Genomic DNA, 16,612 nt, shown 5'->3' with positions numbered 1-16,612 from the left:
ATTCGTTCATTTACATGCCGGGTGCGGGAAGGGTTACGCGTCTGTTTTAAGAAGCGCTACGGACGCGCGAAACTGGTGACTGTATCGCTGAATTGCCTTGCGCCCCCGAATTGTGCGCTACGAGCATGTTACAGACGGGCAATCTTCGACCGGACGATACTGGATCGACCAATTGTGTAGCAGAGCAGGAGGTCACATGGGCACAGCCAATGAGAGCTGTCAGAGACATAGCGTCATGTGTCTCCGGCAGCTCTCATTGGATGTGCCCCGCGCGATCTCCCGCACTGATATCGCGCTGTCTGCGAAGACACAGGAGAGACATAGCATCATGTGTCTCCGGCAGCTCTCATTGGATGTGCCCCGCGCGATCTCCCGCACTGATATCGCGCTGTCTGCGAAGACACAGGATAGAGAGGTATATTGCCTATGTCCCCTGTTCGCATAACACATATACGGTACTACCGTATCCCTGTTTGGGATACTGTATGAGGCTGTAACCCTATGGGAGACTGTGATATGGAACCATAAGCAGTGCTTTTACCGTACGCTATATTTTTGCCCCTAGACATGAGCGCTTCCGGTTCCAGTGGTAAAAGGAAGAGCTACACCGTGGAGTATAAAAAAGCGATTGTCGAAGAATCTTTGGGTAAAAATGTAATGGAGTTCTGCAAGGAGAAAATGTTGGATCACCGATTGGTCCAAAAATGGCGTGCAGAATACACTAACCTGAGTGAAAAAGTGGAGAGCGGAATGGCTAAAAAGCGCAAGATTGGATGTGGTCGACAACCAATGTATACAGAGCTGGAAAGCCTGGTCTCTGAGTGGGTTGCAGACAGGAGAGCAAAGACATTGGTGGTGACCAGGGCTCAGATTCAGGAGTATGCTCTTGCAGTGGCACCACAGTTTGACATTTCCCCTGAACAATTCAAGGCATCACAGCACTGGGTGGATAGCTTTCTTGAACGCAATGACCTGTCTTTGAGAAGATCCACAACCCTCTTTAGGCTGGAAGATGCTGAGATTGTTAAACGTGCATTTGCCTACAAGAAGTTTGTGGATGACATTGACTTCTCTAAGTACAGTCTTTGCAACATGATCGCCATGGATGAAACTGCCGTGTTCATGGGCCAAGCAGCTCAAACCACCATTGATCAACGAGGTGCCTCCTCAGTGTACGTTCCCTCCACCGCTTATGAAAGTGCACGTGTCACCTGCATTTTGGCGATTCGTCTGGATGGCACTAAAGTAACACCGCTACTCATTGCAAAGGGTAAGAAGGACAAGATTGAGCGGGTTTCTGGCATTTATGTGCTGGAAACTGAAAAGGCCTGGGCCACACAAGATGTTATAAGGAAGTGGCTTGATGTAATGCTGCCGCTTGTTATGAGAGGAAACAAAAAAGGGATGCTGATCTGGGATGCAGCCAGCACACACCGCGCCAAAAACATGAAAAACTTCCTTCATGAGCGAAGAATCGACCAAATCATGATTCCCGCAGGGATGACGCCTTATCTCCAGACTCTGGATATCGCCATTAACAAGCCGTTCAAGGACTATCTGCGTGCGGAAATCAATGACTACATTGAAAACCGAATGGAGAGAAATGTACGTGGGAACTTTGTGAAGCCCAAACTGCCAGAAATTGTGAACTGGGTGAAGAATTCATGGGATAAGATCACTGACACCTGCGTCGCAAATGCACTGCGAGCTGGCTACCTGGACAAGACCTGCTCATTTCAGGACAGTGCCGTTGCTACCCATGAGAGATTTGGGCCAATGATTCAGCAAGAAATGGAGTCCCGAGAGTCCCAAGAAAATCTACAGGAACCTCAGAGTGTGGATGTTTATGATGATGTTCCTGAAGATGATGACATGGTTATCATAAAATAAATCTGTTTTATCTGCCAGTATAACATATTCAAACTGTTCGTTCTTACCGTTTTTCATTGTTTTACATGTTATACATGGAAATACCGTCATGATACGGTTGTAACAAGACTTTTTTGGCACTTGCTTTTATAAAACTGTTTTGTGGTGAATACCATACTGTTCAGGTTGTAAATAAATATTTATTTTATGGTTAAAACCAAATTCGACTTTTTTTCCAATATAAGACATACCCTGAAAGTAAGACATAGTGGGACTTTTGGGGGTAAAAAGAAAGTAAGACGCTGTCTTATTTTCGGGGAAACACGGTATCACTGGCCCGGGTCACAGCAAAAGCAAGCAGCCAGGCCAGCCTCAACAGCACGTGGACGTTCTTGTCTCACGTACCAATGCCTGCCGATTCCTCCTGCCTTCTTGTGCGTGCTGTCCAATGGCAGACTACATTCATCAAATTAGGTGGGAGCATGACGATGACGCCAATCTCTCATCACTGGCCCCATCTGGAGGGAGGAATCTGTGGCTCATCTGAGCCAATTTGACAGCTTTCTCTACAGCCTGGCCCATAGGACTGCAGCGGAAGAGGGCGCCGACCCTCGTGGTGGGCAGACTGCAGCAGGGTCCCAAACAGATATCTGGAGGCAAATCACGTCAACTGCAGGAACCAGAGCCACAAACCCGGATGTCCCAAGGCAAGTCTGTGCAGTCACATGAGGGAATGATGAGATTCTGCATGATTATATAGGCACTCAATTATGCACAAAATTTTGCATGCGCACAACTGTGTAATTCCCTGGGGGTATAAAGTTAAGGTGTGAGCCCAGACGTTTCCTGCATAAAATATCATTGTATGTCAAAAAAAACCAAGAAAGTTCTCTCATGTGCACAGGTGGTCACATCTACAGCCACTAGGTCAGCGGTTATCAAGCTAGTCCTCAGAAGCACCTCAGCCAGTCTGGTTGTCAGATGGTCCGTAATGGAATATGCACCAAGAGGTTTTGCATACATCAAAATGATTTAAAAAAAATGACAATCAATCTCAGTAGTTGACCCCCTGTATGCAAAAACAACTCACATGTGGGAAAAACCTTTTCAAAACAAGATCCAGTATCTTTTGCTATTGAAAGTAAGATGAGCAAGAGCAAATCTGCTGGCTAATGAAAGATCCCAAATGTGGCTGCTCTGCAGTAGGCAGCAAATTATGAAACTTTGTAACATTTCCCACTTATTCTCGCTCTCCTGAATAGCTTTTCTAATTGCGTGCAAAATTTGTTTAGACATTTTGTGTTGAATGAAAAGTATTTGCTCTGCATTTGTATAAGCTTTGGGAGTTTTAAGGCTCAGTGTTATAAAAGGATAAACAGCATCCGCTATTGCAACATTTCCCAATCCAATCCTGGAGCTCGCTTCACGGGTCCAATTTTACAGGATATTTACAACAAATGTGTGTCACATAGTACTTGCATACACCAGATCTCTCAGTATTTCCAGATCTATCTGATGCACATTCATTACAGATATCCTGAAAACAAACTGTTAAAGTGAGGTTCCAGGACCAAATCTGGAAACAGTATTCAAAGAGTGGGGGGGTCTCACAATCCTCTGCATCCCTCCCTCTCACCCAAGCTGGTCTGATTTTCAGATATATTTAATGCATACTCATTATGGATATCTGCACACAGAGTCTTTGAATTAGATTAATATATGCACAAACCTATCAGGTATCTACATTAAAGATTCTAAAAACAAGATCTGACACTATGTGCCCACTGGTTAAAAATCACTGAACTAATGCAGGCATTACACAGGCAGGGAATCACAGCAGAAACTTCCCCCAAAAAACTATTAAATGTTTTCAATCCTGTCTTCGTCCTTAGCAGAACCTGAATGAGCCACAACTGTGTGGAGCTTTGTGATATGGACACATCCTGGGACCAAACCAAGAACTGAACCCATATCTCCACATATTAAAAGCAAGTGCACTGATCCACTGTGCCTTAAGATACTCTTTGCTAAAATGTGTTGGTTATGTTTGGTTCCAAGCCCAGCGTTGCATGCTGAAAAATATGCTGTCATTTTCCTTAAGAGAATGCAAGTTTCCAATGGGGAGAAAAACAAACTCTGAGCAAAAAGTAAAATCAAACAGCAGCTCCATAGCTAATTTTGTCATTACACACAAACATGTTCTCTATTTACCGTCCATCATCTGTACCCTCCATTACTAAGAAGGCATAGTCCCTCCTTTGCCATTTGCTGCTGGAATCGGTGAAGTAGATCTTCCTCCCATCTTGGGTTAAAGTTAGATCATTCACAAAAGACATTTTTTTCCCCTGAACTGGATTATGGGAAGAAACAAGTATTTGCACATCTCCTAAAAAAAAAAATAGAAAATAAAGAAAGAAAAACATCTTTTAGAAAAAGGTTACTGCATATAGCTGCTCGTCTGGTCTGGTAAAATAATATAACAATATTGTCTTGGATATGAGGTTCTGCCTTAATGCATTCCAAAATGATTTGAGTGAAAGACAGCATAGATATGACAGTAAAATGGAATAAGTTACTGGATTTCAGTACAGCCACACAAATTCATAGGCAGGAATGAAGATGAAAACGGGCATGGATCTGGAGGGAGTGCTAGGAGCAGTGAAAAAAAAACCAAAACATACTGATAGCATAACAGATGAACATACAAAACCAGAAAGGCTAGATACTACATTGGGACAGAAAAGATAGGATTAAATAAACAGAGTACAGGAGGTTTTCTTTCAAACGGGCCGATTCAGTAAAGTCCACGGGAGAGCGGGTGAACGCCTGCTCTCCCGGCGTGCGCACAGGCCACTTGCCTGTGCGCGTGATTCAGTATTTAAATTAGGTCCGGCGGTAGAAACTGGCAAAAGGAGGCGCTAGGGACACTAGCGCGTCCTTAGCGCCTCCTTTTGGCCCGGAGCGGCGGCTGTCAGCGGGTTTGACAGCCGACGCTCAATTTTGCCGGCATCGGTTCGGGCTCGAGAACAGACGCCGGCAAAATTGAGCATCCGGTTTTCGACCTGACCGCCACCGGCCGACTTCAAAATTTTTTTTTTCTTTTCTTTTTTTTTTTTTAACCTTTCGGGACCTCCGACTTAATATTGCCATGATAGTAAGTCGGAGGGTGCACAGAAAAGCAGTTTTTACTGCTTTTCTGTGCACTTTCCTGGTGCCTGAAGAAATTAGCGCTTACCTTTGGGTAGGCGCTAATTTCTGAAAGTAAAATGTGCTGCTTGGCTGCACATTTTACTTACTGAATCGCACGCGAATACCTAATAGGGCCATCAACATGCATTTGCATGTTGAGGGCGCTATTAGGTTCGGCGGGTTGGACGCGCGTTTTCCGTCCCTTACTGAATAAGGGGTATGGGAAAACGTGCGTCCAACAGCAGGTCCACGATGGAGCACACTGTACTTTATCGGCCCGAAAGTTTGTACAATGGTTAGAGTATGATCTTGTTGAAATATAATAAAATATTTTTGCTTAGCTTTCGGGCTTTTAATCTGATTTTAAAATCTGCCTTGCTCTCTGGCTTTAAATCTGCTTTCACCCTGTGTGCTTTGGATTCCCCTCCTACCCACAAGTGCCAGATTTTCTTTACTACTCTTTTAAGGGCATAAGTCATTATCTTGCCCAATTAGACTTAAGTGGTAACGAAAGGAATTCTTTGGATTCTTGAAAGTAATATAGGTTTCCACATTGAAGCAAATTACATATTTATAACCTACTGTAGCCAATGTTTTACTCAGAGTACCAATAAAACAGTCATAAAAGAGAGACATGCAAACAGACAGTAAAATTAGACAATATAAAAAAACTACCTCTACCGAAAGTATCAAACTAGCAGTTCTTTTATCATAGTACTGAAATCAGCACCTGAATGTTGCAGTCATCTCACACACACAGCTTTAATCAGACTCCATTCTAACACTGCATGACAGCTCAAACGTAAGAAACCCGCAATAATCTTAACCCTATTGCCCCAAAGTCTGGAGAAATAAAAATGCTTTCAAATGTTTTCTGAAAATTGACAGACAGGTCTCTGCTCTCAGGTACTCTGGAAAAGAATTCTGGAGGATAGAATCTACTATTGAAAACTTTCTTTCCTGAGTGTCAGCAAGGTGAGCCAGTTCTAGAAAGGGAACATTCAAAAAAACTCTGACCTAAGGACTGTAGGGAGCGAGAGGATGTGTATATTTACAGAAGGGAGCTGAAGCACTCAGTGCTTTCAAGCTCAGATCCTGGTGAATCAGCATCAAGGCTTTGAATTTACTACAAAAATGAATAGGGAAGCCAAAGAAGGGAGACTAGAACTGGCTCCAGACCAAAAAAAACCAAAAAAAAAAACCCTCTTGCAGTTGCATTTTATAATAGTTGAAAACTGTAGGTTCAAATAAACAGAATTAGAATAATGTAAATAATCACAAGTGTCTGCTAGAAAGTTCTGAAATCATCAAGGAGTAAAAAAAGCTTCAATCTCAACAAGAGTCGCAACTTAAAGAATGCATCTTGACCATAATCTTCACTTGGGAGCATAGACACCAACTGAGACTCCTCTGGAAACACCAATAAAAGCTCTGCCCAGGACGAGGCTTGCACCCTGGTCAAATGTCCCCAAAGACTTTTGGGAAGTGTCAAACATTTAGTGACATATACTAAATGATCACCTCTTTAATCCAGCAGGCTAAGGAGAGACTTTAGAAGCAGTCTTCCCTTTCCGTTGATCACTGAAAAAGGACCAACAAATGAGCTTGTGAACATCTAAGGAGCTTCATCGGTTAGACTGCTCTGAGGAGGAATCCTTCAGAAAAGAAGGCAGGCTAGCTGACTGATGTACAATTGCAGAACTACCTTAAGAAGAAAGGATGGCACAGTTTGGATCAACACAGCCTTTTCAGTAAACCTCAAGAAAGGCTGTAATTCTGAAATTCAACTTGCAGAGCAGACTGCAAGTAGAAAACTACTTTAAACATCAGATCCTTAATGGATGTCTTTTGAGAGCTCTTACGACCTGCAATTAACCAAAAATCAATTAGATCCCATGCTACTTATGCCAGTAATAGCAAATGGCTATTCCCCAAGTCAGCTCAATTACCAGATGTTAATGGACTTCTTCTCCCAGAACTTATCCAAATATTTCCTAAACCCAGCGATACTAGCTGCCCTAATCACATCCTCTGGAAACAAATTCCAGAGCTTAATTGTGCATTGAGGAGTCGATTTTCAAAGATGCCCCGATTTCATAACATGCGCATGTCGCCGCATGCATGTCATAAAATATGATATTCGCACACACATGCAGGCGGGTCTCATCTCCTGCGCGCAAGGGAGAGTATTTTACAAAAATACGTGCAGTGACACAGGTAGGCCTTTCCTAGGTCCCTATACCCCCTTACCTTCCTACCTTTTCCCCTCTCCTTCCCGACCCCTAACTCCTACCTATCTACCCTATTGTTTATTTATTGATTTACTTAATTTTCTATACTGATGTTGGTATATACCTTCACACCAGTTTACAATGTTTCGTAATTAAAAATCATAAATTACAATAAAAAATGTTTAACCAGACTCATTCTTTAATATAAAAGAAACAAATCATGAAATAAAATAAGACGTAAAAAGTAAATAATCACATTAAAACATGCCTATTAACATAAAAAATTTAACAGAAAACATCAACATGGAAACAATAAAAATTACTGGCTGACTTCTACTTGGAATGCTTGTACATACAGCCACATTTTTAGTGCTTTCTTAAATCTCTCTGGAGCCTTAATTCTACGGGTAATAAATTAAATAGACCTGGACCGGCTAATGAAACAGCTCTTTCCCTGACAGAGGTAAGTTTAGCAGTGGCAATAGAAGGAATTGTAAGAAGTCCTTTACCCGCTGAACGTAGATTTCATTGAGGAGTGTGTATGTGTATAACTGCATTCATCCAGTCTACTTGTTCTGCATAGATTGCTTTATGTATCAAGGTTTTAAATGTAATTCTATACTCTACTAGTAGCCAATGTATTGCGGAAAGAACAGGGGTAATGTGATCTCTTTTGTTAGTACCGGAGAGGAGCCTGGCAGCAGAATTCTGTAACACTTGCAATGGTCTAAGTGATGACTGAGGAAAGCCAAGCAATAAAGAATTGCAATAGTCTATATTGGTAAATAGCAAAGCTTGGAGAACAGTTCTAAATTGATCATGATTTAATAAGGGTTTTAAGCGCCTAAAAATTAATAATTTATGATAACTTTCCTGTATCTTCGTAGAAATGTGTTTTTTTTAGTGTAAATTCGGGGTCAAGCCACACGCTTAAGTCTATTTATTTATTGACTTTTATATACCGATGAATGTTGGGAACATCTCAACGGTTTACATAAAACATAACAGTAGCTAAACAAGCTTTAAAGTGAACAAGGAACAATGCGCATAATATAGGAAAACTGCGAGCAGTGTAATATAACATAAGGGGGGACCACATAAAGTATAGGGGGTAAAGGCAATGTACAGGTACAGGAACTTATAACTAATTACAGGAAGGATGTCTAATTACATAGCTGATTAGATGAATACAAATGGGCAGAAGAGGAAGGAGGAGGAGGAGTAGAAATACTCACAAGTATAACTATTTACATGTCTGATGTCTAATTACATAGCAAATTAAATAATTAAATGCGGTAGAATAAGAAGAGGAAAGGGGACTAGCAGGAGAGGGAGGGCTGTTCTGGGAATGCTTGCCTAAAAAGGCAGGTTTTTAGATTCTGCTTAAATGTTTTTGGGCAAGGTTCCTGTCGTAGGAAGGGAGGGAGAGTTTGTTCCATAGAACAGGTCCAGCTAAGGAAATAGCCCTAGATTTAGTGGAAGCAAGTTTAGATTGTTTAGGAGAGGGAATGTTGAGGGTAGCTCTGTGTTGCCTTATTGGTCTGTTAGAGTTCTGAAAGGTGAGGTGTTCAGTGAACCAGTGCATGTTTTGGTTATGGAGGAGAGCTTTGTGGATGAGAGTGAGAGTTTTGTATGTTATTCTTTCAGCGACAGGTAACCAATGCAGATTTTTTAGAACAGGGGTGATGTGGTCGCTTTTGTGTGTTAGTGAGAATGCGTGCAGCTGCATTTTGAAGTAATTGTAGTGGCAGTAGCGTGCTTTTGGGTAAACCTAGTAGCAAGGCATTGCAGTAGTCTATTTTGGATATAAAAAAAGCTTGTAATACGGTGCGAAACTCACTGAGGTGTAGTAGGGGGTTTAATTGTTTTGAGGGAGTGGAGTTTGAAATAACAGGATCTAAGCATGTTGATGATGTGTTTTTTGAAAGAAAGCTGATTGTCTATAGTGATGCCAAGACTACGCACCTGTTGGTTGAAGGCTGTGGTGGAGAGGGCTTCCGTCTTCGGGGCCTGCCTCCAGGCCCAGCCCTGCATCTGAAGACGTCGGTGCAGGCCGCTGTCCTCGGTCCTGCACAAGCTCCTGCTTCCTTCCTTAGGTGCTGGCGTGCGCCTCTCTACACGATTTAAAGGGCCAGACACAGGAAGTGTGCTGGCCCCACCTAGAAGTGGACTTCCTGCTCCAGCCCTATAAAGGGCTGCTCCGTCACTTCAGTCTTCGCCTTGCATCGGAGTTACTTCACTCTGGAGGCTCCTGCCTGCCAGAGCTCCGTCAGGTCTTCTTTGTGGAGCTCCTCTTCATGTCATGTCATGTTCGTGCCTGAGGTCCCCGTCCAGGAGTCTCGTCTTTATTTTCTGCTTCCTGATGTCCTGCTCCTGTGTCTTCAGTGCTCCTGAGCCTTCTGGTCCTGTCAGGCCTTGCTTCCTCGGATGACGTCTTTCCCGAGCGTGGAGTGGCCTGCAGGTGGAATTTGTTCCTGTGCTCCTGAGCCGTCATGTCCTGCCAGCCTTCGTGGAGCTCCGGATGACATCTGGCTTCGGAGTCCCACCTCGACTGGATTCTTCCCTGCGCTCGTCCCGTTCTCAGCGTGGTCTGTGACCAGCCTCCTCGGGCTGTGTAGGGCGCGCAGTGGGACAGGGTGGTCCGCGACCAGTCCCGCGGGTGGACTGTTTAGGGCGCCCTGAGAGACAGTGCCAATGTTCTCCTTCCCAGCTCTCGTCTGGACTTCAAGTTCCTTGTCTCGTCCTGGATGCCGTTGCATCAGTCTTAGTGTCATGTCTCTGCTTCAACGTCTTGTTCCTGATGTCGTTGCATCAACCCTGGTCCGGGATGCAGTCGCATTGACCATTGATCCGTTATGTCTTCGCATCAGCCTTGGTGTCATGTCTTGTGCCAGCCCTCGTCTCTGATGCCGTCCGCATCAGCCTTGGTGTCATGTCTTCATGTCAAGGCCCATCTGCCCTCGTCCTCAGGCCAGGCCTGCTGCTCCATGCCGATCCAAGCGGCAGGTCCGAAAGGGCTCGGAATGGTCGGAGGACCATTCACATTCCAACATCATCATGTTGTTGGCCTTGGGAGCTTGCACGCCTGGCGGAGGGTAAGACAGTCTGCCATAGTGGAACACACCGTCAACCCTCTGTTCGGTCCTGGATCCATCTGGGGTCGGGCGGAGGCCCAAGGGCACACTACAACACCCCGTTACGTAACAGAATGCAAGGCCTTTCGAGGCCGCTTACATAACAGAATGCAAGGCCTTTCGAGGCCGCTCACATGACAGATATGATCTATTAGTTAAATATGACAACCATTCTAATGTTTTATCCTTAATCCCAATTTCTGAAAGTCTATTTAGCAAAATGTTATGATTTACTTATCATATGCTGCTGACAAATCGAGAAGAATTAATAAGTAGTGTTGTCCTTGATCAAAACCTTTTAATATTGTATCAGATAAAGATAAAAGAAGAGTTTCGGTACTAAAACTTTTCCGAAAACCGAACTGAGTTGGGTATAACATATCATTTGTTTCTATATGCTCATTAAATTGCTTTAATACCACTTTTTCTATTACTTTAGCTAAAAATGAAAGATTGGAAATTGGCTGATATTTATTCAAAACCTCTCGGTCTAGGTTCTCAACAGTTGCAGTAGGAAACAATTCTAGAGGCCCTTCTTTCTTAAAAAGGAAGTAAATACTACAATTTGGAAATGGATGGAACTGCAGGTACCTTCAAAACCTCCAAATAGCTTTTAAAAATCTTTTTAGGAGAAACCAAAGGCAACTTTGGAAAATTAATAAATCATCCATTTGTTTTACTTGTAATCATGTTGTCTAGATTCTCCAATTTACTCACTAAGGAAGAATTATCCTTCAAGAGATTCTCCTGAACCAGCTTCACCTCAACTTGAATGTAAATACATTTCTGTTCCAAAACTGAGAATTTATATTCTAATGTCTGAACATGCAATTTCAACTCAGCATTTCTCTCCTGAAGAGGGGCAATATGACAAAGAATTACAGCTCTCAACTCCTCCTTAGCATCCCAAACCGACTCCAATGTGAAATGTGCAGGTCTCAAACTGAGGGTCCTCTGAAGATGGGCATTGAAGAGGTAGCAGAAGCAAATGAAGCCAACTCATCACTGGCTGCTGCAGTCTGAACTTGCCGACTGCCGAAAAGCTCCTTGTTCATAGGCTGAGGCAGCTGCCAAACTGCTATCCACCATATTCACTGCCTCAGAAGCAGTCATTACAACCTCGGTTGACGATTCAACCAGACACTGAAAAGACATATGCCCGGCAGCTGGATCCGCTGATGGCGTTCTTATGGCTGGGCTCAAAGTTATTTCTGAGCCAGGAAAGATGGGAGCTCTACTTCTCTCCCATCACTCTCTAGCAGCTAAGACACCAGCAAAGGAGTACCTTTGAGAATGTATTTTTCGGCTCAAAAAAGTGGAGGGTCAGACGAGACCACAGGGGAGGTCTTTTGCTTCCCCCTTCTTTTTACGGCCCATTAAGATAAAAAGAAATAAAGAGGAACAATCATACAATGAGAAGAGGAGCATTTCATGTGACACACCGCTAGTCAGCCAAGGACTCAATCTTTCAATGAGTATCCTTGAGTGCTGTGCCACCCTCAACAGGAATAATGTGTGAATGTAGAAGCCAAAGTATCCACTTCCAGAGTCTTCAGTTTCTTTCCATTTTCTACCTCCAGCAGATAAAGCTTCCCCATCGCCTTTCTGACCTTCAAAACGGAATGTGGGGAATCCCACTACAGTGTGTGTGTGTGTGTGTGTGTCTCTGTGTGTGTGTGTGTGTCCCTTGCAGGCTCTCTCATGCCTGCCAGCCGCCAGGGTCTTGCTCTTTTCTCCCTGATCCCCTGTTATGCCCACAGCCTGAACAAGAGATAGCTGCTCCTCTATCCTATAAAAACACAACACACTAATTACTGAAGATTCCTCATCCTCCTTTATTGAAAGCTCACTCTCCAAGTTCTCCCAAATTCACTTCTTTGTCCCCCGTCCCCCTTTTAAGGGGAAATACTTGAGGAACTAGAACAGGGATGGCGAACTCCAAACAGGCCAGGTTTTCAAGATATCTGCAATGAACATGCATGAGAAAGATTTGCATTGTGGATATCCTGAAAACCTGGCCTGTTTGTGCACTCGAGGACTGGAGATTGCAATCCCTACACTAGAACAAGACGACATCTCCTTCCCCTGGTCCCATACATCTTTCTACTGAGACAGCTTCCTCATAGATCCCAGTATCCAATTTGCAGCAGGAGAGGAAGCCACAACCAGGCCCCCGATTCAAGCAGAAGTCCTGTACATTAACAGGACAAGTTCTGGAGAAAATAGCAATGCAGCAGTAGATGAATCAAAGGCAGAGACCAAAGCTCCACTGTCACCACCCCCATCCCCCAAAGGTTTAGCTGAGTGGACCAAAATGGCTGTAGCCTGTTCATCCCCTGAACGAGCAGAAGATAAAAAGAGAGGGAGGCCCCATTTCAGAGCTGACTGCATGATCATGCACTCAATTATGGCCACCGTGGCTGTCAGTGTGCTATCAGGAGGGCCTTTCCTCCCCAAAGCCAACCTTTCCAGCAGGCAGACATCCCTTTACATAAGAACATAAGAACATAAGAAAATGCCATACTGGGTCAGACCAAGGGTCCATCAAGCCCAGCATCCTGTCTCCAACAGTGGCCAATCCAGGTCACAAGAACCTGGCAAGTACCCAAAAACTAAGTCCATTCCATGTAACCATTGCTAATGGCAGTGGCTATTCTCTAAGTGAACTTAATAGCAGGTAATGGACTTCTCCTCCAAGAACTTATCCAATCCAATCCCCCCTTCATCCAAGCAGTTTCTGCAATGGCCATTGCCTCAGAGCTGACATGGCAGAGGCTGCATTAAAGTACACATTCCGATTCTTAGATGGGTCCCGCCTTGAGTTACCTCACATTAGTGGAGCACTACAACTAACTGCTGCAACTCCCAGACCTGCTCTGTCACTCAGTCTTGGCTCCCCCAACCCATTAAAAAAAGAAAAAAAAAATCACAACCCACCAGACATGTCACTGTGCTGGCCAACTGGCTCCTGTGCAGGGAGCTTGTGATCATCAACTTCTGCTTCAAAGATAGGATTCATAACATAAAATGTAATCTCTGATGAAACCAGCAAACCAAGCAATGAAATATCTATTAATAATGTTTCCTTTCAAAAGCATAACTTAGAAACTTAGAAAAAATAAAAACCATACAAATTGCACAAATTTCTATTTCTTCCAAACCATTTAATGCATGTAATAAGCCACTCTGACTCTTTGATGCATACTAAAACATATTACTCACCAACAGGCCGATGTAATAACCTGTGCATTAAAAAACGGCACTGAATTTCAGCACAGTTTTAATGCATATATATATATATATATAAATAATTTTTTTTAACTCCCAATGTAGCAAGCTAATGCTATACTAATGCATCAGGAGATTTTAAAAAAGGGGGCAAATGGGAAAATGTGCATTCAGTACAGGCTGAAAGCACATTTTAAACCTGGACACTATTCCTTTAAGAGGTCTGTCCTGCCCAGTATCTGGCCAGGAGAGGAGGGGAGAACTACAGAGCAAAGCTAGGGCTACACAGAGAAGGCCAGACAGGAAAAGATCACTTTTGGTCCTTCCTGACCCCAGCAATGCAAGGTAGCGCCATTAAGAAATCATGTGTTAGTTGGAGGAAGAGGAGGCAGAAGCGGCAGCAGTTGAGCCCCAAGAGCAGGAAATGAGAGGTGACTGGGTCATTCGTTGTCATCCCACTGTCCTGCCCTGTAGAGAGACCCCGAGGGAGATGGGGGAAGAGCCCGAAAGAGGGAGGTAGACAGGAGCAGGAAGGAAACAGACAGATGGAACTTTTAGCATGGCTGCATTTTCTTTGAATTTTTTTTATATTTTGTTTTTAGGGCTGTCTGTAGACAAACAATCAGCACTGAAACTTTACTCGATCTCTGACCAGGAGTTAAGTTTCCAACACTAAAAAAAACTTGGGTTAGGCCAATGCACCTCTTTGCATTGAGCAGTACTACCTATTGCTCTCATTTGCATGGGATTTCCATGTGAGGGCACTAAGCAGTATGCACTAGAGATGTGAATCGGAACTGAAATCGGATCCGATTCTGGTTCCGATTCACATCTCTAGTATGCACATTTTATGCATGTATAACTCCTTCCTGCATTGGCAGTAAGGTTTACGCGCACAAAAAGGAAAATTGTGTTTTGCATCCCTGCCAGCAGATGGAGACAGAGAAAGTTTTACAGACACTGTACATAACCCCTTGCGCCATGTGCAGTCCCTCAGTATTGACCTGTACCCAAGCCAAGATGACAGCAACAAACAAACTTCTAAATAAACTTGCAAACTACTCCCCCCGCCCCGACGAGTAGGAGGGAGGTAATGTTGCCGAAAAAACAATGGAAAACTCGTTTTCCAAATATAAATTAAGTGGACAGGATTGAAAATCTCCAACAACTCTGCCCTATATGCAGAGCAACAGTATGAGCAGCGGACTCGGCCCCCTACTTAATGGGCAGGTAAGAACCAAGTTTCCTTTCCCTATGTACCCAGATTAGTCCAGCCTCCTGGGATATACCTAAGCTTCCCTTAAACTGGGTGGAACCTGGAAACTTCCGCTCATAGAACTCTCACCAAAGCACATGGAAGCCGGCTCCCCAACATCCAAGCGATAATGCCTAGCAAAAGTGTGCAATGACTTCCAAGCAGTCGTCCTTCAAATTTCCTGCGGAGACAAGTGTTGTGACTCAGTCCAGGAAGTCGCCTAAGAATTCACGCATTCCCTTAATCCCTCCGGCACCAGGCGCCCTATAGAAATGTAAGTTGACGTGATCGCCGCCTTTAGCCACCATTCAAATGTAGCATTAGACGTTTTACCTCTCTTCTTTGGACCACTCCACGGTACAAAGAGGCAATCCGAACTACGGAAATCATTAGCGCTCTGCAGATACCTCAATCATGCATGCCTCGATCTAAGAGCCTAAGCTCCCTAGTATGAGACGTAGAGGAATCTAAATCCAAAAAGTCTAGAAGTTTCATCGTATGGCACTGTGCTCAAAGATACTCTCAAATCTGAAATCTGTAGGAAGGTATCTCGACACGACAGCACCTTGGGCTCTGAAATTCTCCTGGCTGAACAAATAGCCACCAGGAAAACCACCTTAAGAGTCAAGTCCTTTAATATTGCCCTCTTTAGTGGTTCAAATGGAGCCTCGCACAATCCTCTAAGATTCAGATTCCAAGACAGAAAGCTGCCGTACCTGAGGACGCAAGTTCTTAGCTCTGTGAAGAACCATATGACCTCCAGATGTGTGGACAGAGGATAACCCCTACCTCGGAGACAACCCAATGCCACTACCTGAACTCTCATAGAATTAAAGGCCAGCCCCTTGACCAGATCTTCCTCTACTTGAACAGGCTGCATCCTTAACAGTACACCAGGACTCGAAGACCCTCCAATTTCGCATATAGACCAAGGATGTGGAAGGTTGCCTAGCGTGCGATAAGGTGGTAATAACTACTTCAGAATATTCCCTCGTCCCAGTCATCTCCTCTCAAAAGCCAAGTTACAAGACAGAAGTGAGCCATCTGATCCAAGAATATTGGGCCCTGGAGAAGATTCGACAGATGTCCAAACCTGGTCTGAAACTGCAGAGCAATTGATGGGTCCCAAGGCTGCCTTGCGGGGGATGGAGGGATCTGGACCACCACGGAACTCTTGGATCAAGCTAAAAAGGGTCACCAACCTCCTGCTGATCCGCCTCAAACCAGGGAGGTTGGCCCCACCAGGACTTCACAACTCCCTGGGAGGATCCAGCACTCTTCTCTTCCTTTAAAATGTTTTTCTTTCACTCCAGACTGCAGGTAGCACACTGTATTATGTACAGTGACAAACTTTCTTTGTCTCTGTCTGCTGGCAGGGATGCAAAACCCAGGAGTCTGGACTGATGTGTACATACAGGGAATGTGTGTTCAAGCGAAGGTAACACTGTGTTCTGCTGAATGCACCTTTGGCACTGGCCTGCAAGCAGTGATGTAGTCAGAATTGATATTTTGGCAGGGCACAAGATTAACCTGGGTGGGCACTAGGCAGAGGGTTGTGAGCATGCTAGTTATAATGTTATCAAACTCTTCTCTCACAGCAATCTCGAGAGAGAGAGACAGATCGAGAGAGAGTGCAGGAGATGAGGAATTGAAAGACTGCTGGGACAGGAAGGTAGGGATGAGATGACTCCAATCCTTCACTCCAT

General features: G+C 44.1%; 1 protein-coding gene across 1 annotated transcript in view; it reads right to left on the bottom strand.

Moving 5' to 3' along the window:
* Positions 1-16,612, bottom strand: part of APMAP (adipocyte plasma membrane associated protein) — a 134,685-nt gene that overhangs the window by 26,048 nt on the left and 92,025 nt on the right. Inside the window, exon 6 of the mRNA XM_029594506.1 lies at positions 4,081-4,255. Within this exon, the coding sequence (XP_029450366.1) occupies positions 4,081-4,255 (175 nt within the window). The remainder of the gene's footprint in view (positions 1-4,080; positions 4,256-16,612) is intronic.

Source organism: Rhinatrema bivittatum, chromosome 3 (assembly GCF_901001135.1).
Source record: "Rhinatrema bivittatum chromosome 3, aRhiBiv1.1, whole genome shotgun sequence".
NCBI classification, from domain to species: Eukaryota; Metazoa; Chordata; class Amphibia; order Gymnophiona; family Rhinatrematidae; genus Rhinatrema; species Rhinatrema bivittatum.
This window is presented reverse-complemented; position numbering and strand designations above follow the sequence as displayed.